The sequence below is a fragment of the Petaurus breviceps genome, unplaced genomic scaffold (genome assembly GCF_028583685.1).
Source record: "Petaurus breviceps papuanus isolate PSGF00001 unplaced genomic scaffold, PetGlider_PUasm1.0 181, whole genome shotgun sequence".
Lineage (NCBI taxonomy): Eukaryota > Metazoa > Chordata > Mammalia > Diprotodontia > Petauridae > Petaurus > Petaurus breviceps.
The window spans coordinates 15960785-15984623 of record NW_027185784.1 but is presented as its reverse complement, the minus strand read 5'-3'; the positions used below and the strand labels follow the sequence as shown (position 1 = coordinate 15984623).

General features: G+C 34.6%; 1 protein-coding gene across 1 annotated transcript in view; it reads left to right on the top strand.

Moving 5' to 3' along the window:
* CHCHD3 (coiled-coil-helix-coiled-coil-helix domain containing 3) overlaps positions 1-23839 on the top strand; it is a 347503-nt gene that overhangs the window by 217527 nt on the left and 106137 nt on the right. Inside the window, exon 5 of the mRNA XM_069087258.1 lies at positions 6577-6660. Within this exon, the coding sequence (XP_068943359.1) occupies positions 6577-6660 (84 nt within the window). The remainder of the gene's footprint in view (positions 1-6576; positions 6661-23839) is intronic.

The window sequence follows — 23839 nt, the reverse complement described above, 5'->3', positions numbered from 1 at the left end:
TATATATATATATATATATATATATATATATATATATATATATATATGAGAGATCTTGTATTTCACTATAAAGCCACATAACATGGGCATTGATCATAGAGTCATAGATCAAAAGCTGTGTGGCTATCTAGTCTAGCCATAATTTTGCAAATGAGAAAATTGATGCTCAGGGCTATTAAGTAACTTGTTCAGGGTAAATGTCAGATGTAGGATTTGAACTCAAGGCCTCTAACTCTCCAGAGCCAGGACCCTGTGAATATAAATGGAATCTTAAAATGTAATCTATGAAAAAAGAATTGCCTTTATTCCCCAGCTTTTAAAATGGCAATAATTGTGTGTATGTGTAAAAATAAAATAGCAAATATATACCTTCCATACATACACATACTACTTCACAAAGTTGTTCAATACGTCCCATGTATTGTGATGGGCAAGGATGAAATGAGTATATAGAATAAAATGATTTCCTGTTCTCAATGAGCTTATATTCTATTGAGGGAAAGGCGACACATAACAAGTGTAAGAGTATATATGAATGTGTCTGTGTATTTTAAAATATTCTGAGAAGGGAGCCATATACATATGTATGCCAGTACATAAAAATAAGTAAAGCATATGCACATAGGCAAATATATTAACATATATAGACAGCAACAGTTATGATTATCAGAAAAAGCTTTATGCAGAAGATTCTGTCGCAGACTATCTTAAAAGGAAGAAAAAGACTGATCAGAGGTCAGGAGGGACTGAGGGATAGCTACTATAAAGGCCTATACACAGTTTGTGAATGGAGGGCACCATGAGTGAGAAACAGAAGCTCTGGTGGGCTGGATTGGAGAGTACAGGAAAGAAAGCTTTAAGTGCTGTATGAATATGAGCTGTTAATATAACGAGAACTTCAGATTACCCCCAAAGCAAGGATTTTTCATTCCATTTAATAAATTTTAAATCTTAGATTAAAAGGGAACATTTTGAACTATTTTTGTTTTTTAAAAATGAACTCAACACCTTCATCTCTAAATTTGGCATTTTTGCAGTTGTGTCATGACTGCTATTTCAATTTGAAATCTTATTTCTGGTCTCACTCTACCATTTTTCTTCTCTCAAAATAGTTGAAGTTTTCTTCCTGGTTACCTATTTTCCTAGAAAATGCTTAATAAGAAGTTAGTGTGTTAAAGTAGTAAGGGAAAAGTATTATTTTAAATTGTTTTTATCAGCATGAAATAACTAATACAAATTTTTTACTATTGAAATGCTTCTTACTAACCCAATTCCTACTTGACTTGAACTCCTGACACTTAGATCAGAGTTCTGTTCTGTTTAGAGAATTGATTGCAGCAGACCAGCTTTATCTAGATGGAATGTCTTTAAGATCCTGCAGTCTAAGGCAAAAGTTTTTAAGCTTTTTTTTTTCCTGTCACAGATCCTTCAGGTAGTCTTGTGAAGCCTGTGGATCCCTTCTCAGGATAATGTTTTTAAATGTGTAAAATTAAATATATAGAATTACATAGGAAACTGATACACACATGTATATGCATATATATAGTAAATATATGTGTATGTTCTTTTTTAATCTCACATACTTGAGGTCAAGAGTCTTAGGTCTAAGGGTTCTTTGTATAGATGTGGTAGTTTAATATGTAAAGATTAGTTTTAACAAAACCAGGTTTTGAACCTAGACCTGGTCTGTGAGTTTTACCATTCCTTAAGAGCTAATGTGCTGATAAGTTGCAATTAATTTGTTACTCCTTTGAAGTGATTCTGGAGTGGTATAGAATGTAATGCCCAAATATAGTACTTTTGTTAGTACCACTTGAAGCAGTGAACCTCATATAATTTCTTATTTACAACAAAAGTGGAGCATTCAGTTAATTGAGTACATGCCTACTGTTAATTATTTTGTTGTGGCTAATTGATAGTCTCAGTGATCATGTTATGCAGCTATGCAGCCAGTTTATATTTTAGCAGTGAATTCATTTAATGTAATTTGTATCTCTTACGTAGGTTTTTGTTAAGCTTTTTTGGGGACGATATTTTCATCATTTAAAATCTGATTACAAATGTTATTTGTCAGTTATTTAATACTTGTACATTGATTAATCTTGTATGCCTCTAGTCCCACTTCTATGGAGAATGCCATTGTTTTTATTGTTTCATCTTCCCATATAAGCAGTGATGTGTTTCTTCATGCCTTTGATGTATTAACCATATTATTGTGAAAGATGAAACACATCTCACAGTTATCATATGTGTTTCAAATCTGTTCTTAAGTTTGACTGGGGCAAGGGGGAAAGGAATTATAATCACTTGGATGTTCTGTTTTAGATTAGCATCTGAATAATCTGATTTATCCAAAGTATTACACTCTAAAAATGGAGAAAATGCTTGTTTTTTCTGCTTTGAACTATTACAATTTAAAAATAAAATTTAAAGAAACTCTACCTTAGATGTAGTTGGTTAGTTTAAATATAATAAAGTTTTCCAGAAGACAAAATCTATGCCTTAACTTTTCTTGCATTGAAATATGAAATACTGAGAAATAATGACATCATTTTCATTGATTGTGATGTCACTATATGCAAAAAAAACCCCAAACCATACTATGTACTTTTGGTTAGCCCTGTGTCCTAAAGTACCTAACTGCTAAGAAGATTGAGCTATCATGTTGGAAACTTGCCATTGTGGTAACACATCAAAGGAAACAGAGGTAAAGATAAAGTTCCTCTTAGAAAAATGTACATATTTTAACCCTAATTAGAGAAATTTGAGTCAACCAAATAATGGTTCGGTTTCTTAAAATTAATTTTATTTTAATTTATTAAATTCTTACTTCAGGGTTTCATGTTGGCTTATAGAAAACTAATTTACATTCTGTAACCAAATAAAATTATTTGTCTTTTGTGCCTAGTGAATACGTAGAGCCTTGAAAAGAAGGAATGGATGAATTTTGCTTAAAAAAAATCAGTTTTATGCACACACACATGTTTATTTCTGTACAGTTTTATATATATTATATATACATATATGCATATATGTATACATTTACACACACACAAAATCCTCTTCAGAATGCTATTGTATTTTTAAAGGTATTAATATGATATGCTTTTAAAAAAAATCTAAATTCTGCTTTAAGGTCTTGTTTTAATTTGAACATTATAAATAGCAGTCAAATCCTGACTAAATCAATTGTTTTTAGTCTAGTGAATTTCCATAAGATTGTTTACCATTTCATTTTGTTCCTTCGGTTGAGTTAGGACTCATTGTCTTCTACAGCTGTGTACTCCTTATAAATATAAATATCTTCAGTTTTAGGTTATCTTCTATCACTTTCTCCCCCTACGTCATATTGTTTTTAAAGAAATAGAATGAAGTATGGCAGCAATATTCTTTGTTTTCATATCCTTTGCCACACATACATAGAATCATATTCATGTGCGTGTGCGCGCGCGTGTGTTCATGCACATAAGTTTACTTGTATGTATGCACACACTCTTTGGATCTTAGAATAGTCATTCTGGTATTGAATTCATATGATAGCTTTATAAGCTTTTCACATATTTTTGTGTTGTCTGATGTTAAGGGTAGCATTCTCTTTGGTCTTTATTATGCATAGCCGACCTTTGAAGTATATTGCTTTTAAATTTTTCAAGGATTAGCTCTTAGGAAGGTGAATGAGGTTATTTCTATACATCCTTTATGTTCCAATGAACTATTCAGATTATAGTTCCTGGCTAGCTAAGTGCCATCTGTAGGATCAAACAATGCATTTGCAGTGTTGAATAATATCACCTAAAGCTTTCTAAAGTAATGTGAGCATTATGAATAGTTATAATGGAATGCTCATAACATTTTCTTTTTGCATTTTTTACTTCACTACATAACTATGTATGAAAAAAAGAAATGTTGTTTAATTTCCAAGTGTTTTAGTGTCCATGGTGGATAATATCAGATATCTAATAAAGTTGCAGAGGGAAGCAGATGATGATGATACATTAAAAGTTTGTTGGAGGAAAGATTTCTATATTATATAACTAGGCTGTTATAACTAAATCCTCTTGTACTATTAAAATAATTACAAAATTGTCCACTCTTGGGTTCTATACTAGCCCTAGATATGTGATTTGTATTGGCAGCCAAAGAATCGTTCTTTTTATAATCTGATCGTAATTCTTTTATCATGAGGAAAATTTCCTTCTATATCAGAAAAAGAAAGAAGGGTTAGTCATAGTGGTAGTAATTATTCATTCATTCATTCATTCAATAAATGTATAATCTGTCTTCTAATTGAATATATTCGGAGATGTGGAGGTTACTGCTTTAGATAAAAAAAGGTATTGGTTAGATATTAATATATTTGTGACATCTCTGGTTTGATTATCTCCTTGGCAGCTTGGCAAAATTGCTTGGTCTTTTGTATTTTGTAACTAACTCTATAAATATGTTTATGTACTTTTATATATTCACATTATCTCAGTTTTATAAACTTTCCTTTGAAATCTTTCAGCATTTCTCTAATTAAGTGGGTCCTTTAAGTTTAAATAAGCAAACATTTTACCTATTGCCTTCTGTGGTTAGTATTTTGAAAGATGTTGGTAAACTATTTCTCAGTAATTTCTTTTTTAAAATGATATCATAATATGGTTTATAAATTTTTATTTTACATGCTTCAGGATCTAGAAATACAGGTAAGTTGTGAAATAAAGACCTGTAGTGTACATAAATGGATTCTAAACTTGGATATTTTTATCATCTTGAGAAACCTCTGTCTGTGTAGCATGGGGAGGAAATCTATTCAGGCAGCAAGCATTTATTAAATGCTTGTCATTTGCCAGGTACTATGCTAAGCTCTGGGGATGCAAAAAGGGGCAAAATTGAAATGTCAGAGAAGCTTTTAATCCTAATTTTAAAATTAAGATTGAGAGGAAGATATTAAGCATTGATCTGATTGTCTTCTTGGTTTAAGCTAATTTACTGTTATGCTTTTCTTCAAAGATAAAAATGGAATTAAGACATATTCTCTGCCCTTAAACAATTTGGGTCTGGATAGGGTTAAGAAACCAGATATGGGTGATTATTAGCCAGTTCATGTGAGGTGCCATAAAATGATTAGCACCTAGGAATTCTTAAGAAGTTAACATGATCAGGCTTTCTTTGGACAATATGGGTTTTGACTTAATCCTTGAAAAGTGAGACTAGATAAGTCATTTCAAGCTAAAGGAACAGGCAGGAAAGAGTAAGTTGTGTGCAACAAATGATAAGGAACCCTAAAATACAGGACAGGGACTTGAGAGAAGGAGCAGTGCCAGAAAATACCTACATTTAGAGGGTTGGGAAGAAGAGACAAATCAAGAAGTGAGGGCTGGGGTATATTGCCCTAAAGAGGGAAAACAAAGACGGTACAGCATCACAGAAGACAAGAGGACAGAGGGGTGTATAGAAAGGGACTATTTTAAATATCTTTTTATATAAAGACACTTTCCCTTGTTCTTTTTGCAGAGGTAGGACTTATGGTCACTGTCATCTCAGTAGCCATTTTTCACAATGGTCTCAGATGAATTTAAATGGGTCATTTCCTGCTTTAAGAATTTGGCAAATATTTGATCACTTACCTTATGTAGGATGAAGTGTTAGATATTTCAAATTTTTTGTGTAAAACTATTTCGAACCCCAGACTTCGATCTTTGATTCAGAAACTATAGTTTGAGAAAAAATCACACACACACACATACACACATTTTCCTTTTTTTTTGGTGAGGGGAAGGTAGGGCAGTTGGGGTTAAGTGACTTGCCCAAGGTCACATGGCTAGTTTTTGTGTTAAGTATTTGAGACCGGATTTGAACTCAGGTCCTCCTGACTCCAGCTGGGGCTGGTGCTCTATTCACTGCTCCACCTAGCTGCCCCCACTTTTCCATTTTTTAAGATCTTTAGAAAAATTCATCATTCATATACTTTAATTATACTTTTTAAAAGTATAACAAATATTTTGTTTTCATTCTTTTTAAAATGAAATTTAACAAATCAGACTTGTAAAACTAATAGCTTTCCCATTGTATTCAACTACCATCAGTTTATCAATTTGCTTTTGTTCTCTCTTCTACTTCCACCTCTATTCCCTGTAACACTTTCTTAAAAGGACAATTAACAGTATGAGGTAAGCAGTTTCATATATTAATGTCTTCCTTGATTACAATATCTTATGTAGAAATCTTTTTTATTCAAAGATGAACATTAGTGTATTTTGTATTTTGAATAAAATATAAGCAGAAATACTTAATAATAATCCTTGAAGTGACTAAGACAGTGTGCCTAGTGCTGTAATCTGACATTTCCAAGTAAGTTGGGACAAAGTAGGACACAGCTGTTAGGAAAAAAAAAAAACAACAACAATGCAGACTCATTTTTTACATTTAATACAGCAATCATCTTCCTATTAATGTTTTTTCTGAGGCAATGACCTATTAGATTGCAGAATCTTCAACTGTGTATATTTATTTCTTACAACTTTTATTTGACTTTTACTTTGCTGTTGCTGCTTTTTCTTGAGCTAATGTTTTCTTCATTTCTTTTTTTAGGCTAAGCAGCTGGAAGAGAAAGACAGAGTGCTAAAAAAACAGGATGCTTTCTACAAAGAGCAGCTGGCTAGACTGGAAGAGCGGGTATGACCACTTAACATTATTATTATTTTGTAATTTAAATAGATGACTTTGGGATACTTAATACTTTGATACTTGGAAAACATTTGTAATTTTATTGGTGTGGGCATTCCCTCCATTAACATAGTTCTCAGGCCCTTGAAAATTGCCGTGCTCTAAAATTCATCCTCTAAAAGACTCCCGATCTCAAGTTGAGTCTCTTTGTACTTAATTAGGTTAATCCTTGGAAGACAGATGCTTAGTCTGATAAGATCTGCTGGAGTATGTTCTCTTCTGAAGGACTAGAGATACTTACTTCCAATTTGAGATAAGGTATTGTATTAGGACCTTATTGAGGGGATTCTTGGGTAGATTATTGGTTAATCTAGAATAACTACTCATTTAATAAAAACAAAACTAAACTAATAAAAAACAACTTTTTGGTGAGAAAGTGAGGCATCTGAAGATGAAGATAATTTCTTTTCTAAAGAATGGCATTCTTGCTTCCACAATTTCCTTTGTAAACATAATATTCACAGAGGGACATTTTATATTATAGCATCGGGGATGGGACTACCAGTGATTCCATTGATATATGGAACTTTCACATGCAGAAACTACAGTGCAACCTGGCACCTCTACAACTTATTGTCTTAGAAATTTGCATTGAGTGGTGATTGATGTGTCTTGTCAGGCTCATATAGACAATATATGCCCAAGGCTGAACTTGAACCCAGGTGAAAGGCCAGCTCTCTGCTATACTGTGCTGCCACTCATTCCATATTCTTAAAAAAATAATAATTTTTTTTAATGCATTTAAAATCACATGACCTCTGACTCATTTAATGTCATGTTAGAAGGCAGCAAATAACTCTTAAATTTGTAATTGGATAGTAGAAAAGTAGAAAACAGGTAGATTTTATTCAGTAGGTAGCAGATAGTGGTCATTATTGTGTTAGCACTTCTTTGTATTCTAAGCTCTTAGCACAGGGCCTGGCAAACAGCAAGCACTTAAAAAATGCTTAGTGACTATTAACTAATGATTATATGGCTAGAAATATGTTAAAAAGACACAGTAGTATAATGCAAAAAGTAATGGATTAATTAATCTTAGCTTCTTTATGTACTGACTGATACTATGTATGAGCAAGTTGGGATAGCTTTTCTGAACCTGATAGTATTTGTAGAGTGTTTTGCCCAGTGCCTGGCACAGAGTTAGCACTAGTAAATGCACATTCCTCTCCCCTTATTCACTCTTTCTCTTTCCCCATCTGTGCAATGTAGTTGGGAATACATGCATTCTCTTCCCAAAAGAGAGATTTCATAGGCTTCTTAGGAAGAAAAACTACTTTGTTAACTAAAATGATATACAAATGTTAATAGTTGTTATCACCCAGTATTCTAACACAGAAAATATTTTCCTATAGAAGCAAGGTTATGTAAATGATGACTATCCCCACAAAAGCCTTAACATAAAATCTATGAAACATTTATTAAATTCACTATGTTGAGATAGAATTTCACAAATGGACAGAAAAGTAAAACTTACAAATGGACTTTTAGGAATACAAATTGTGGACTGCTTTTGTCATTGATAAAATTTTCTTTGTTTAATGGTTTTAAGTAAAATTTTTTCTTTCACTTAAATATATTGAAGTATTCTAAATGGCAAGAAGTAAATACTAATGGAATGACATGCTGGACATAAGGCTTTCGATAAAATATTCATAGTGTTCTGAATGGTCTCAGACAGCATAGTGAGAAGTTCTTAAAGCAACATTGAGTGGTACTGGTGGAGAAATGGATAAGAATATGAAGTTTTTATCTGCCTTTTGGCCGTCAGTATCCTTGGGGTTTGTTTTAAGTTGTGCTAGAACTGATATATGCCCTTTGGAATAACCATCTGTTTCTATGCTAGGGAGAGGAGGAGGCAATTTTAGATAATAGATTATTTAGTTTTAAAAAAAATTATCAATATCTTTTCTATTTATATTTCATAATGTAACCATCTCCACTCTCCCTCCCAAAGATACATCTTATTAGAAGTAATTTTAAGAGGAAAAAAAAATAAAGTTCAGCAGAACTAACTTGTTAGACTTCTTTGATATTATATACAATGCTTTTTCCACACCCATAGCCCCTCACCTGTACAAAGAATCAAGAGAAGATGACTTCTCCTATCACTTTTTAAAGACCAAGCTTGGTTGTTAACATTTTGCAACATTTGATTTTATTTTGTTATTTTTTCCTTTTTATGTTGTAGTTATTGTATATGTGTATATTGTATATTGTTTTCCTAGTTTTATTTCATTTTGAATCAGTTCATATAAGTCTTTTCATGCTTTTCTATATTCATCACTTCTTATAGTGAATTAATATTCTATTGCATCTATATACTACAATTTGTTTAGCCATTTCCCTACTAATGGACACCTGCTTTGTTTCTAGTTCTTTGCTGCCACAAAAAGTGCTGTTCTAAATATTTTGGTGTATATAAGGGCTTTCCTTTATGATTGACCTTTTTTAAAATGAGATTATTTTAATATTACAATATTTGTAGTAATATTATTTGGGTGATATCAAAGTGTTTCTAAGTTATTATTTGGTTTCACAATTTCAATATCGTCCTCTCTGCTCCATTTCTTGCTATTGTCTCTTGAGATTTAAGCATTGAATAATTAATCCTTTCAGTACACAAACATTGGCTAAATATGTTCTGGTTGTAGAAAATTGTGTTCATTGTTGGAGAAAACTTAAAAGTTTGGACAAAGTAATCAATCCATGGAACTTATTGTTTAGTCCAAGGAAAAGTCACAAATCCGGGGCAAAAGGCCTGTCATAAAGGATCATATAATGAATTCATTAATGAATTGTAAGAATCAAGTGCTTAGTGAAGCCCAGATAGGAAAGCTGTAGTGACGAGGAGAGTAATAGTGACTCTAAGGAGGAGGTAACATTTAAGTTGGGATTTAAATGATAGGTAGGTATTCAATATCATAAAGGGGGAGAGATATCCTTCTAGATACCAAGAATAGCATCATCATGGTAGCAGTCCATGGAGTGGAGCAATATGAGAATAAGGCTAGAAAAGGAGAATGGTATCCAAATTAGTAGTGCCTTGAATATCTGGCAAAAGGACTTAGAACTTTACTCAGTAGGTAACATGGAACTATTAAAAAAAAATTTTGCCCACGGAAGTGCAAAAGCTCCCTTCTCTGCAGTGAGTCCTGAGGAAGCACAGAAAAAAGAGGTTGAAGGGATTGGAAAAGACTCCTGGCACCTATATTTTTAATGTGTTTGAAGACTGCTCTGGAACCTTTCTTTGTAGCCAGTTTAAATATTCAGTGACCCACAGTTTCCCAGTATAAGGAATACTAATCCATAAGCAAAAAGAAGTTTAAGAAAAACTGGCTTAAAACTTATGGGTAAAATTGCAACTATGACCTTCCTGGCCCCTGGCAAAGGTCAAGAATCTTGTGATACATTCAACAAAATTGGCTGAACACCTTTTAAAAACCCTAGGAGTGAATCATGTTGTTTTGAAACGATCCCAGAATCCACATCAGATATTTTTTTGGATCTAGGCTCAGCTTATTATTTATTAGCTTTAAGACCTTGGACAGCTTCTCTGAGCCTTCGTTTCCTCATCAGTAAAAGTGAAGGTAATAATAATGCCAGTAATGAATACCAAGAATGCCTTATTTTCAAGGCAGCCTATCAAAGTTATTATGAAATTCTAAAGAAATGTTATATGCAAAGGGGCTTTACTGGATCTCAGAGCTAAAAGAAACCTTGGAAGTTTCTCTAGCCCAGTTTATACCTGAATGTACAGTAAGTGGTCATCCAGTGATAGGGAATTCACCACTTTTTAAGGCAATTTGTTCCACTTTCAGATAACTCTTAATTGTTAAGAAATATTTCTGTATATAATATTATGCGGACCTCTGCCTTACTACAGTTTTCAGCCATTCCCTTCAGAGGCTCACCAAAATAACCTGGTAAAATAAAATACAGATTTGAAGACTCTTCTCAGAGCTTTCTTCAAAGGTATGCTAATGTTGACATCAAGAGAGCTATAAAACTAGGTGACATTTATTCACCTAACTTGTACATCAGTGTTAAGGATATTAAAGATATTTTGTGTAAAGTCCAAACAACAAAGTATTTCTTTTTTTGTGATTTTTCAAATGTGTTCCTTTTCACAAATGACACCCTAATTTCACAATATTTAAAACACTGTGAATTCTTCTTGGTGAAAGAAACCTTATTGCTAATGAGAAAGGGACTTTTATCATTCAAACTAAAATAACAAAGTGGATGAAAAATTTCATTCCCCACCTGAACTTCAGATAAACAATGAACTGGCATTGAAGAAGAAAAGATTAGGTAGATTTGTATTTGAAAAATTGTAAAACACTTTTGAAAGTTGTGGCAAACAATAGAAATATTATCTAATAATTATTAATTCCCTGATCTTAATTATTGACATTTCTGCAAATCTCCAGTTAATATTTACCCAGAATCAAATAAATATTTGATGTATATCTAGGTCATTATAGCATATTCTGAAATTCATGTTGAAGAAATGAAGAAGAGGATTTAACTACATAATGATGACCCCAAAAGCCAACTAAATGCTTACATTAATTCTATAGATCTATTAGTTTTATGTTTTTATTACTCACTGAGTCCATAGTCTTCATTTTTCAGATGAGGAAACTGAAATGTACAAAAAGCAGGGGTACTTAAACATTTTTGTGTCATGGACCTTGGAGATAATATTTTTCATAACTGAAGAAAAAGCTAAAGTTTTGCTAGAGGATAGTGGAAAATAAAGGTGTAATTTTTTCCCCCATCCAAGTTCATGGACCTCCTGTATTCTATCAACAGACCCTTTGAAGATCTATGGACTGCATGTGTTTAGAACCTCTGCTCTGTTGCCTTTATAGGAATTCATTGGATGAAAATCAAATGGAAAGAGAAAAAAGGGTCTCATCCTTAGTGCATCATAAAGACCGATGTGAAGATTCCTTGTGATTTTGAGTAGTTTATTGCCAGAGAACTGTGAAAATGGAGTTACAGTATTTAGCTTAACAGTAACGTGTGACATGTGTTATTTTTACTTTACAAACTCCTGTTGTCTCTAGCAGATGTTTGCAAATTAACAGCCTGCGTTCTGTACAGTTACGGAGCGTGCATATTGGTGCAGACCTGATGGAGAGCACACAGGAGGAAATGGGATAAAGGTATAGTCATTATGCAGAAATTCATGGTACTGGTCCATCACCTACAGAGAGAAATACTAATTAAATTCTAAGATAGTGTTTACATCAAATGAGCAGTTTTTAAGAGTCTCTCACTAGTGAGGAGGTGACACATCTATCTGTTGTATCATAAGGTGTTGGGACTCATCTCTATGATTAATTGCTTTTTTGATTGCTTGACTACTTTTTTGTCAGTTAGAAGCTTCATTTCTGTGTTCTTCTGTATGGTTTAGAAAAACCCCCCACAAAACAATGTCAACATTGATAATAAAAGAAAATGACAACAGAATATTGTCAGCACAGTGTGTGCCTTATGGGGAAAAATTATTATACATATTCACTACCAGATGAAGTCTGTCACTTAAAAATTATTTCAGTGAGTGGAGTAAAGTAGTGTCTGCCTTTTCAGGAAATTAATATTGGATTTGTCCTATAATGGGGCACTAGTGACAGGTGTGATACTAAAACACACTATTCTTAAGGGGATAGCTGTTGATAAGTTTGATTTATAGGTTAAAATCCCTTTAATTTTTTTTGGTGCTCCTCTCTGCCCCCCAATTCCTAAATAGTTGCCTATGTTTTTAAAATCATATTGATAAAATATGATCTTTAAATTATTACATTCTCTTTAAAGCAAGGTATTATGGTTTTATTTAAAGACTTTTTAAAAATCCTTTAGGTAAAGAATATTTCTGGGCAGGTAATCAGCTTATTTAAAATCTACCTGATTGGACTTGTAGACAAATGTCATTCATCAGTACTAAAGGGTATATTCTTCTCCTGGCACCTGTGGAGTTTATATACATTTCTTTCCCATTCGTGTTGAAATATGATCAATTCCCCAGAGGTTTCTGTAGTTATAGAGTTGTAGAAAGGAGGGTTGCTCGTGTTGGTGAATTTTGATGGTAAAGGCAGTAAAAGCCAATGTCACTTTAACTGTCATGCCAGTCAGAGCAGTTGAGAATATAGTGAAACAAACAGCTTTGAGCCACCACCAATGTTATGCTCCACTCTTTAATTTTAAGATCTCATGGTTAGGTCATGTGTGTGTTTAATTACATATAGACAGAAAAAATTAAATGCCCCATAAAAAATATCTGCTTTTAATAAAATACATAAAATATTCAGATTCAAGGATCAACCTACTAAAACAAGTCTATCTTGGGGTGGCTAGGTGGCTCAGTGAATAGAGTAACAGCCCTGAAGTTAGGAGGACCTGAGTTCAAATGCGGCCTTGGACACTTAACACACACTTACTAGTCGTGTTACTTTGGGCAAGTTACTTAACCCCAGTTGCCCTCCAAAAAAGCGAAAAAAAAAAAAGTCTATCTCAAGTTTTCAGAAGCAATTACGTTAACAGGGGGAATAAATCTGTGTTAGGCAATGTGAGATGGGGAATAGATCGGTAAACTGCGTCTATTATCAACATCTTCTGTGGATACATTGACTTTCCCATTAAACTATCAGAATTTCTTAGTGGGAAATGTTGATTGGATAGCGTGGAGATAACTATTTTTAGCTAGCATTTGGGACATCAAACTTATATATATGTTTTTCTGGAGTTAGTTGTTAAAAGTACATCCTGTTAAAATGATCTTCTTAACTGGAGCCAGTTTATTCTTCCATGTCTAAGTTTGGAGAAAGGATTTGCAAATCATAGGATCAGCACTTAATTTGGGGCTCTATTTACCATGTAGGCTGTCAAGAAGTATTAACCTTAAGGTAAAATGAGAACATAGAGTACAAAGCTGTGTGCTGATGGCACACAGTACACCAGGTATTAAATAGCATTATCCATCCTGCTTGCTACAGTAAATAGGATTTCACTATTATGATGTGTCAGGGCTTTCAGTGAAATCAAATTTACAAGACACTAAACTGCCATCCTCTCTGCTGAGCGGCTTTATTCTGGGATCTTGCTTTCATATTAATCCTGTTGGTAGGAAATACTTGTACCAATTGTGCATGGAAATTATAATTTAATGATCTCTTCCCTTTCTCTATTCAGGGCTTAAAATGGACCACTGTGCTTTGCAATGATAGCCCCAGGGCTCTGAAAAAGAGATAATATACAGTTCAGCTTTAGAGCCAAGTATTGCATTTTTGTGAATGCTTGTAATGATCATAAGCACTAAGATGCCTATAATATGGCTTTCGTATTCATAATTTCTCAACTCTTAACATTTCCTTTACCTTTTGAAAGAGAATATAATGAAATAATTAGTTTTTCTTAACTGACACTTTTCTAGTAACTGCATTCTATTTGCATAAGAGTGTGTGGGTAAGGTAAGATTGGAAGAGTTGTGAAACAGAGATCTTTTATCCTTTAAAGAATTTTACACAATATGTTTGGATAAACTCAATAGTCTATCATATTTGAAAGACAAAATATTATTTCTTTTCTTGGGTTTTTCTCTCACTATCAATAAGAATATTGCAGCAGGAAATCATTTCCTGTGTTTGCATTTGGGCCAAAGCCACTGTTTTCTTTGTAAAAGTCAGTAATTCATGCATTCTTTTAAAAAATTGAATAATGATCATTTTGGTTCTTGACTTCTCAAATATTTATTACTTTATATAGCATTCCATTAAAGTAGACCAATAATTTTGGATGTTCCTTTTTTTATGCCCCCCAAACACAGCCTTGTTAATTTTTAAAGTAAATTTGTGAACCTTTATTTAAAACACATTCTTCAGTGCATTCAAATTTCAAGACATCTTTGCCTCTGTGAGAGTATTATCCTGTTTCAAGACATTGGACAGGGTGAGAGAGACAGAGAGAGAAGGAGAGGAAGAGGGAGAGAGAGATATTGATCATTATAGTTATTTTCAAATAATATTAAGATTCTATATCATTATCAAGTAGTTGGTGCAGATACCAGTTCTAGTTGCCAAGATATATTGTAATAGATAAAACATGTTTCTGGTTTGGCCAGTAGTAGTCTAGTTAATAGAATATTCAAGATTTCATGAGGGGAAGATAGATGCTTACAGTTAAATAATAAATAAAGAGGTTGTGATGTGACAAAGCCAAGATCCTGCCTTCGCAAAGTTTAGTGAACCTTTACCATGCTTCTGACAGGGCACTAGATTAACAACTAACTATTGGGATCTCTTAGGAGATAACTAGTTGTATTCTCATCCCAACTAGTAAGCCAAAACCAAAAGACAGATTGTTAAACTAGCCATTAGCCTAAGTAATAAATACAATTTCTGAGAAAGGCATTCTCTTTTCCCCTCCAGCCTTCTCTGCATCAGACTGAGGGCAAGGAGAGGAATTGTTGACAATTTCAGGTCCCTGGGGAGAGGGTTACTCTTGTGGCTGCATGCCCCTTCCTGCTTAACACTTAAGATTATTATTTAATTTTGTTCAGACCATATTTAGGGGCCACTTTGGTTTCTGAATGTTGAGGAGGGTGGCATCATCACAAAGCTGAAACCTCCTAAAAAGTGCCCCTGAAATTTATATATGATGTTCTTAGCTCTGATCATGCTACCTACACTGCAAACTATGCCTTCCTTGAGATTAAAGACTCAAATCAACAACCTTTAGCATTCTAGTCAAGACATCGTATGTGCCTACTAGATACTTTATATGCCTATTAGTGTCTTCCCTTTATTTGTTTAAAAAAATTTCTGTTGCATTAAAAACTGTTAAATTTAAATAAATATGAAATCAGAATGCTTATTGAATTAAACAAAATCTTTATTTCTTCCTTGTGCCAACAGGCTGATGAGCTTCCCCATACTTAGCTAGACTGATTGTCCAACAGCAGATGGACTATGTGATCTGTCACTGGCCCATGCTGACAGCCTTTATAGCCTTTCAGCAGAAATGCCTTTTGAGAAACTAGGCTTGCCTCCATGCCACATTGAAACAGCGAAGTAGGACTTTGGGGTAGGAAACAAAATCAAAATAAACCATTATTTTTTAGGGCATATCTAACAGAAATAAAGTTTAATAAAATAATACCTAGGTGACTTTTTTTTATCCATTAACATATCATTCAATACCTTATTTAAACCCTATTCTTTTTAAAATTTTTTTACTCTTAGGTCCTGAATCTTAATTTAGTGTCACCCTCCTAGGACATCTACTTAGTGTAGAATCCCTGTGTGGACATCAGAAAAACATCTTCTAAGCACCTCTTTATTTATTGATTCTTTTTAATTCAGAAAATCCATTCTCTTAGCCAAAAAAAAAAAATTTTAACTCATGGGGGTCCAGACTGGATTGTATGACCTTTAAGGGCCTGTCCATTTCAAAATCTGTCACACAATTTCCCCCCAGATTTGGAAGGGACCTCTTTGGCCATCTAGTTCAAACTGAATGTATTTGTCCAGCCGCTGTTTGAGCACCTTCAACAAGAATTTCTCCCTTCCACTTTTTATATAGCTCTTAATTGTTATCAAGTTCTTCCTTTACTCCCCCTGAGAGTCATCATTTTATCAATGTCTTCCTAACAGGTAATTCCTAGGACTGGAAACTCTATTTCACACACTCTAATCAGAGTAGAATATAGTGGAATTGTCACCATGCAAAGCCTGTCTACTCTGTTGTTCTTAACTGTAGCCTGCAAGGGAGGCAAAGAGGGAGGGAGAGAAGGCAAAAAGGGAGGAACAAAAGAAGGAAGAAAGAAAAAAAAGAAAGAAATTTAGGTAGAATTGGCATTTTTATTATATTAGCTTGGACTACCTGTGAGCAATTGATGTTTTTCATTTATTTAGATTTGACTTTATTTGTGTGAAAAGTGTTTTATAATTGTGTTCATAGTTCCTGGCTTTGTTTTAGCACGTAGACTCCCAAATATTTTATAATGTCTGTAGTGATTTTAAATGGAATTTCACTTTCTATCTCTTGCTTTGGAATTTGTTTGTAATATATAGAAATACTGATGATTTGTGTGGATTTATTTTGTATCCTGCAACTTTACTAAAGTTGTTTATTATTTCAAGCAGTTTTTTACTTGGATTCTCTAAGTATACCATTATGTCATCTACAAAGAGTGATGGCTTTATTTCTTCTTTACCTTTTCTAATTCCTTCATTTTCTTTTTCTTCTCTTATTGCTAAAGTTAACACTTCTAAAACTATTGAATAACAGTGGTGATAATAGACATTCTTGTTTTATCCTTGATCTTATTGGAAATGCTTCTAGCTTATCCTTATTACATGTAATACTTGCTCATGGTTAGGTGCTACTTATTTTAAGGAAGAGTCCATTTATTTCTCTGATCTCTAGTGTTTTTAATAGGAATGGGTGTTGTATTTTTTCAGAAGCTTTTTCTGTATTTATTGAGATAATCATATGATTTCTGTTAGTTTTGTTTTCGATATGGTCAGTTATGCTGTTAGTTTTCCTAATATTGAACCAGCCCGGCGTTCCTGGTATAAGTCCTACAAGGTCATAGTGTATTATTCTCGTGATAAGTTGCTGTAATCTCTTTGTTAATATTTTACTTAAAATTTTTGCATCTGTATTCTTGTGGGAAATTGGTCTATAATTTTATTTCTCTGTTTTGACTCTTTCTGGTTTAGGTATCATTACCATATTTATATCATAAAAAAGAATTCGGTGTAGGACTCCTTTACGTATTTTTCCAAGTAGCTTATAGAGTATTGGAATTAATCGTTCTTTAAATGTTTGATAGAATTCGCTTGTAAATCCATCTGACCCTGGAGATTTTATTCTCGGAGTTCATTGATGACTTGGCCTTTTTGTTCAATTGGAAAGAGTTTTTTTTCATTTTGTGCCCAAAGTTTACCCCTGTTCTACAAATGGTGTATCTCATGGGTCATAAAATTTATCTCCAGCTTATTCATTTTTCTGAATTTTGTCCATAGAATTACTCTGACCTAGACATACCAGTTTACCTGTGCACTAGTCAGCTTTCCTTCCCTTTCCCTCCTCTCCCTCCCTCCTTCTGTTCTTTCCTTCATTCTTTCTTTCCTGCCCTCCCTCCCTTTTCCTTTCTCTCTGCCCTCCCTCCTCCTTTTCTTCTCTATCTTGTCTCCCTTACTTGCCCAGCAGGAAGTGCAGTGACTGCTCACAAGTATGATGCATTTTCCAGTCTGTTCAGCCTAATGACTTTTGTTCTTCTTAGGCAACCTAGTGACTTTTGCTTTCAGGGTTTCACCATATTGGGGTTGTACTTAGTGTGGACATTCAGTCCACTTTCACTCAGCTGCAGTTCAGAACTTCTGAGCTCAAACAATCCACCAGCCTCATGTTGTCTTAGCAGGGATTACAGGTGTGTGACACCATTCCTGGCTGCTTCTGCTTTTTGTCGTCCATGGCTGTGCTCTTTGTTATGTTTTTCTGAACTCAATTTCTCGAAACACTTAAAGTTTCTTAGCTTCTCCTCAACAGTATTGCCATTTAGTTGAATGACGTAGTCTATTGTTTCTTTTCAGATGAACGTGAGCATATCTGCGTCCTCTTTACAATTTGTTTTTGGTTCACATAGGATTTCTGTATAGGAGAGAAGATACTATGCTCTCCTTCAGTATACAGTGGAAACAAAGTATGTGGTATAGAGAAAAGCAAGAGAAATGATTAACAGTAGCAGTTAATAAGTTTGTGACATTCCCATGTTATCTTTCTGCAGAATACTTTAGTGCAGCTAGAATCACAATTACTATATTTCTGTAGTTATAGAAAAATACCACTTAATAAATTTTGAACTATGCTATTCCCTCATGTTGTAGTTTTCTTTAAAGTATAGAAACTTGGCAGCCATCCCTAGAACTATTTGTTAAAATTCAATAGCATGTAATTAAAAGCAAAGAATGCCATTTCTCTGTTGAATATATTAAAAATTATATCATATATCATTTGAATTTGGCATAGTATTCATTTCCCAAAAGAATTACACCAGAAGACAAAAAGGTAACTAGTTTTAGTCCAAATAAAGTAGAAAGTTATATACAGTGGCTGAATACACAAAAATATGCTATATTCCAACTGCATAAAAGGGTAGTTATGCAAAAGCTAATTATTGAGTGAATGTTCCTTTAGAAATGGCCAAACGAAGCAAGAGAATATCATAAAGTTGGGAGGTGTTTGGACTCTTGCCAACCAAAGCCTGGCAATAAAATTGCCTTGGCCGCTTAAGATCTGGGCTAATTTTCCTCTTCTAGAAGTACCTTTGTGCCATCCTTTCATTTAGCTGCAAATTCCTTCTTTCTCCTATTATTTGGAACCAATATTAATATATTAGCATGGATAATAATAGAGATAAAGGTGACACTTTTCCTCCTTTGACCTCAGGAATATCATATTCCAAGTCCTCTGATCCCTTAATGTAGAAATTGGTAGAACTTGTGTTAACCTGATTGTGTTTCCACAATATTCAAATTGTTTCTTCCTGGCTGCTTGTAGTATTTTCTCCTTGACCTGGGAACTCTTAAATTTGACTATAAAATTCCTAGGAGTTTTCTTTTTGGGATCTCTTTCAAGATGCAATTGGTGGATACTTTCAAATGCTATTTAAGCGTCTGGTTCTAGAATATCAGGGTAGTTTTCCTTAATAATTTCTTGAAAGATGATGTCAAGGCCCTTTTTTTAATCATGACTTTGAGGTAGTCCAGTAATTTAAAAAATAATTCTCCTGGATCTATTTTCCAGGTGAGTTGTTTTTCCAATGAGATATTTCACATTATCTTCTATTTTTTTCATTCTTTTATATCTCTTTTATAATATCTTGATTTCTTATAAAGTCATTAGCTTCCATTTGCTCCATGCTAATTTTGAAGCAATTCTTTTTTTCAGTGAGCTTTTGGATCTCCTTTTCCATTTGGCCATTTATGGTTTTTAAGGCATTCTTCTCCTAATTGGCCTTTTGGGTCTTTATTGCCATTTGAGTTAGTCTATTTTTTAAGGTGTTCTTTTCTTCAGTATTTTTTTTTGGGGGGGGGGTCTCCTTTAGCAAACTCATGATTTTCTTGCATTACTCCCATTTTTTTTCCCCAGTTTTTCCTCTACTTCTCTTACTTGATTTTCAAAATCCTTTTTTGAGCTCCTCTATGTCCTGTGACCAATTAAAATTTTTTTTTTGGAGGCTTTTGATGCAGGAGTTTAGACTTTCTTGTCTTATTCTGGTTCTATGTTTTTATCTTCTTTGTCACCAAAAAAAAAAAATTCTTCTTCTGTTTCATCTTCTATTTGCTAATTTTCTCAGTGAATTACCTGACTTTTAAGTTCTTTGCCAAAGTAGGACTCTGCTTCTAGAGTGGAGAATGCTCTGTCCTAAATTTTGGGGGTTTTGCACAGCTGTAATCAGAGCTACTTCTAGGCACCTGGAAGTTTTCAGTTCTTTAAGGTGATATGATCAAAAGAAAAGTGTTAACTTCTCCCCCTGGCTGTTTTCTGTTCTGTGAGTGACCACAGGCACTCTTTTTTGCCTCAGAACTGTGAGGAGGATTCCCTTACCACAACCTCCACAAGCTCTGCTACACCAGTGCTCCTCCTCACCTCAGGACCGCCACCCGACACTGTGACCCAGATCCAAGCAGGGCAAAGTAACAGGAGTTTCCCTTGATCCCCTCACCATCTGTGGGCCTGGAGTTTTGAAAGCAGCTGCCAATGCTGCTCTTGCTGCTGCTGCCACCACTGCATCCACCTCCATTGCCCTGGGCCTGGGGCCAGACTGTGCCCTTCTCTCATGCCGGACCAACAGTTTCCCCACTAACCTTTTACTTTATCTTTGTCATTTTTGGGTTGAGAAGTATAGAAACTGCCACAGCTTCCAGTGATTCAGTCCCATGGGGCCTGCTCCAATTGGGGCTGTGCTGGTGCAGCCTATACAGAACTGCGCTCTGCTCTCAGCCTGGTGCAGTAGACCCTTCTTGTCGGCCTAACAGGCTGTCTTCATCTGGAAATGTGTTTCTGTCATTTTGTGTTTTTGGTAGCTCTAAAATTTATTTAGAGTCTTTTTACAGGTATTTGGAAGAGTTTGGGGGGAAGAGCTCAAGCAAGTTCCTGCTTTTACTCTGCCATCTTGACTCCGCACCCCAAAATCCAATCTGTTAATTCTTTCAATAGGTATTTCATTTTCTATGTTCAGAAGTTCTGGGCAGTTATTTTCTATTTCCTTCATTTTAAGTTAAGGTCTTTTTGTTTTGTCATGTTCTTCTGGGAGGTCTATGATTCTTGGTGAGCATATTTTCTTTTAATGTTTTTGTCTTTTGCTTCTCCTCTTTTAGATTGTTGTTCACTTCTGTGCATTTACATTCCCAATCTGTTCTCTCTTTTGTTGAGGCTTGCCATTGAAGACTTCCACTTTTTCTGTTCTGCCCATTTTTGCCCTATAGACCATAAATTCTTCACTCATAATTCTCTTTTGAACCTCTCAAGAACAGCATATTTTGATTCCATTTTCTCCACAAATTCCAGTGTCTTCTGTCTCATGGAGTATTGGATTGTTTTGCTTTCTTTTGCAGTATTTATTCATAGATATGTAATTTCTTTACTATGTCTAGAGGTTATATTTCCTCTTTTTACTATTTCTGATATGTGTTATCTGAGTCTGGTAATTTCAAGGTTTTTTTCCTCTCTAATTTTCCCCTGTGACACACTTTATGGCTCTCTCCCCTCTAATAGTGTCTTCCTTGGGGGGTTTGGATCTCTAAGCATCTTAGCCTCTTCCCGTTCTGCTTATTTCACACTTCCTTTGCTTCATATTCTCCTCTATTCCTCAGGCTAAGGGAAATACTACCCAGTCCCTGCCTCTCCCCTCTCCCCCACCTGTGCATGCCTTGTCTTCTTATCCTGTCCTGTTTCTTATTTCGTTGGCCCAGCACCAGCAGTTCTGAGCTTTGCAGCACTCATACTCTACAGGGTTGTGTGGGCAATAACCACTTGGTTTTCTGTCATGCCCAAGGTAAATTTCCACTGACTAGAGCTAGGACACATGGCACAGGAAAAGGGCTGGGGCCAGGGCGGGGCGGGGGGAGGGAGGGAGCCAGTGGTATAAGGGTGAATGTTGTTGTAAGCTTGGCACATGGCCTTGAGTCTGCTGGTGCAGCCTCTGCTAGCAGAGTGGAAGGTGTTAAAGGGGTACTGAGTGAGCCTAAGATCTGAGCATCAGTTCATGGATTTGAGGTTTATACATTTTTTAACCTTTTGAATTCGAGGTATCCTTGACCATGGAAAGAACTGATATGGCTTTATTTGTGGCACATAATTTCTGTTTTGGAGACATTTGAGAGATTGTGTGAATTAGAGAAAATGTCTAGTTCTCCATTCTATTGCTTACATTATTTAAAAAAATTATCAAGCATTTACTTTCTGTCCCTCCTACCTACCAAGCTTGCTTTAAAAAGCAAACGAGGATACAAACAAAAACAAAAACCCTTATGATAAAGAAATAAGCACAGCCAAGCAAAGCAAATACTTGTATTGGCCATATCTAAAAATGTAGATTTCTTTCTGCATGTCAGTTCATCACTCGTCTTCATCATTGCTCCTGGGAATTAAGGCTGATCAGATTTTGGAAGTGAATTTAGTAGAACCAGGAGTACAGTTTACACAGTATCAACAACAGTGTAAAGGCAAAGAACTCTGAAAGCCTTAAGAGTTCTGGCCATTTCAAGAGTCTATCTATCTATGTCCAGACAGTGAGGTCATGGACTTGAGATGCAGAGTGAGACAAAAGCTATTGTACATGACCAAGGCAGAAATTTGTTTTGCTTGACTTGACTGTGGGTCTTTGTTAACAAAAGTTAGACTTTAATGTTTTAAATTTTTTAAGCCTAGGGAAGGGGGAATGTTTTTGGGAGAGGGGAAAAAAGCCAATTAAAAAAAATACTGGTTAAAAAAGTTTAATTTAAAGAAAATAAGTGAGTTTAGTAGATTGGGTGAATGTCATATATTTGATACTGAGGACAGGACCCTGAGATGACCTATAAAAATTTTTCTGACTTGCTAAATGATTAACCTCTTATAATTAATTCCCTTCATCGTTATATATTCTGTAGTAGCAAGATTTAGTCAGTAGTAGAATATTAGGGATTTAACTAAGGCACAGAGGTGTTCAGTGGCTTGTATAATGTCTGGCTATTAAGTATCAAAGGTAAGATTTGAACTTAATTCTAACTGGCTCCTTGGCTAGCACTGCCTTTGCTATGCTAGGTTATCTCATAGTTATCTTTAAATCATCCAACAGGTTTGTATAATATTATCATCAGGCATGTGAAAGGTTAGGGTTGATTAAAACTCCTTCAGAATACCTTGGGCTTAGGGAACATAGGAAGGACTGATGGTATTGTCATTATCTGAAGGGAGTATTAGTGATTCAAGACCTGGTCTTGCCAGTGTTTTAAACTAGAGGTGTCAAACATGCCACCACACTTGGCACCCATGTTACTCTTAAGTTCTACCTGAACAAGATTAAAATGTAATTGGAAAATATTTAACAAAATAAATAAAGATGCATTACAACACGAATACTGTTAATTTGTGGTTTTCTAAGTCAGTGCGCCACTTTGAGTTTGACACCACTGATTTAAACACACACACAAATTATAAAAATTAGGCCTGCTTCATCCTCAGGACATAAGTATATTAATAGATATTATCCATCAAGTAAAATTAAGAGATCCAGGAAGAGAAACCTAAGAGCATAAGAGACAGGAGTCCAAGACAGTTTCACCTAGATAGTAGCATTCCATAAAGAGGATATTGAGTTCCAAAAGAGTTTCAGGGAAGAGTATTCTGAGAGTGAAGGTAAAGACATATTATCCTTTCATAGAAATTGCTCACACAATAAAATGGCTAGGGGTATTCCAAATTTAAAAGGCGTATAAGTATAGTTTTTGAGAATGAAGACTTATGATTTGTCTCAGAGAAACAAAACCCTAGGATCCAAGTCCTTGGGAAAATTGCAGTACTCAGGGCAGACTGGGAGTAAATATTTTCCCTTCCCTTCCCTTCCCTTCCC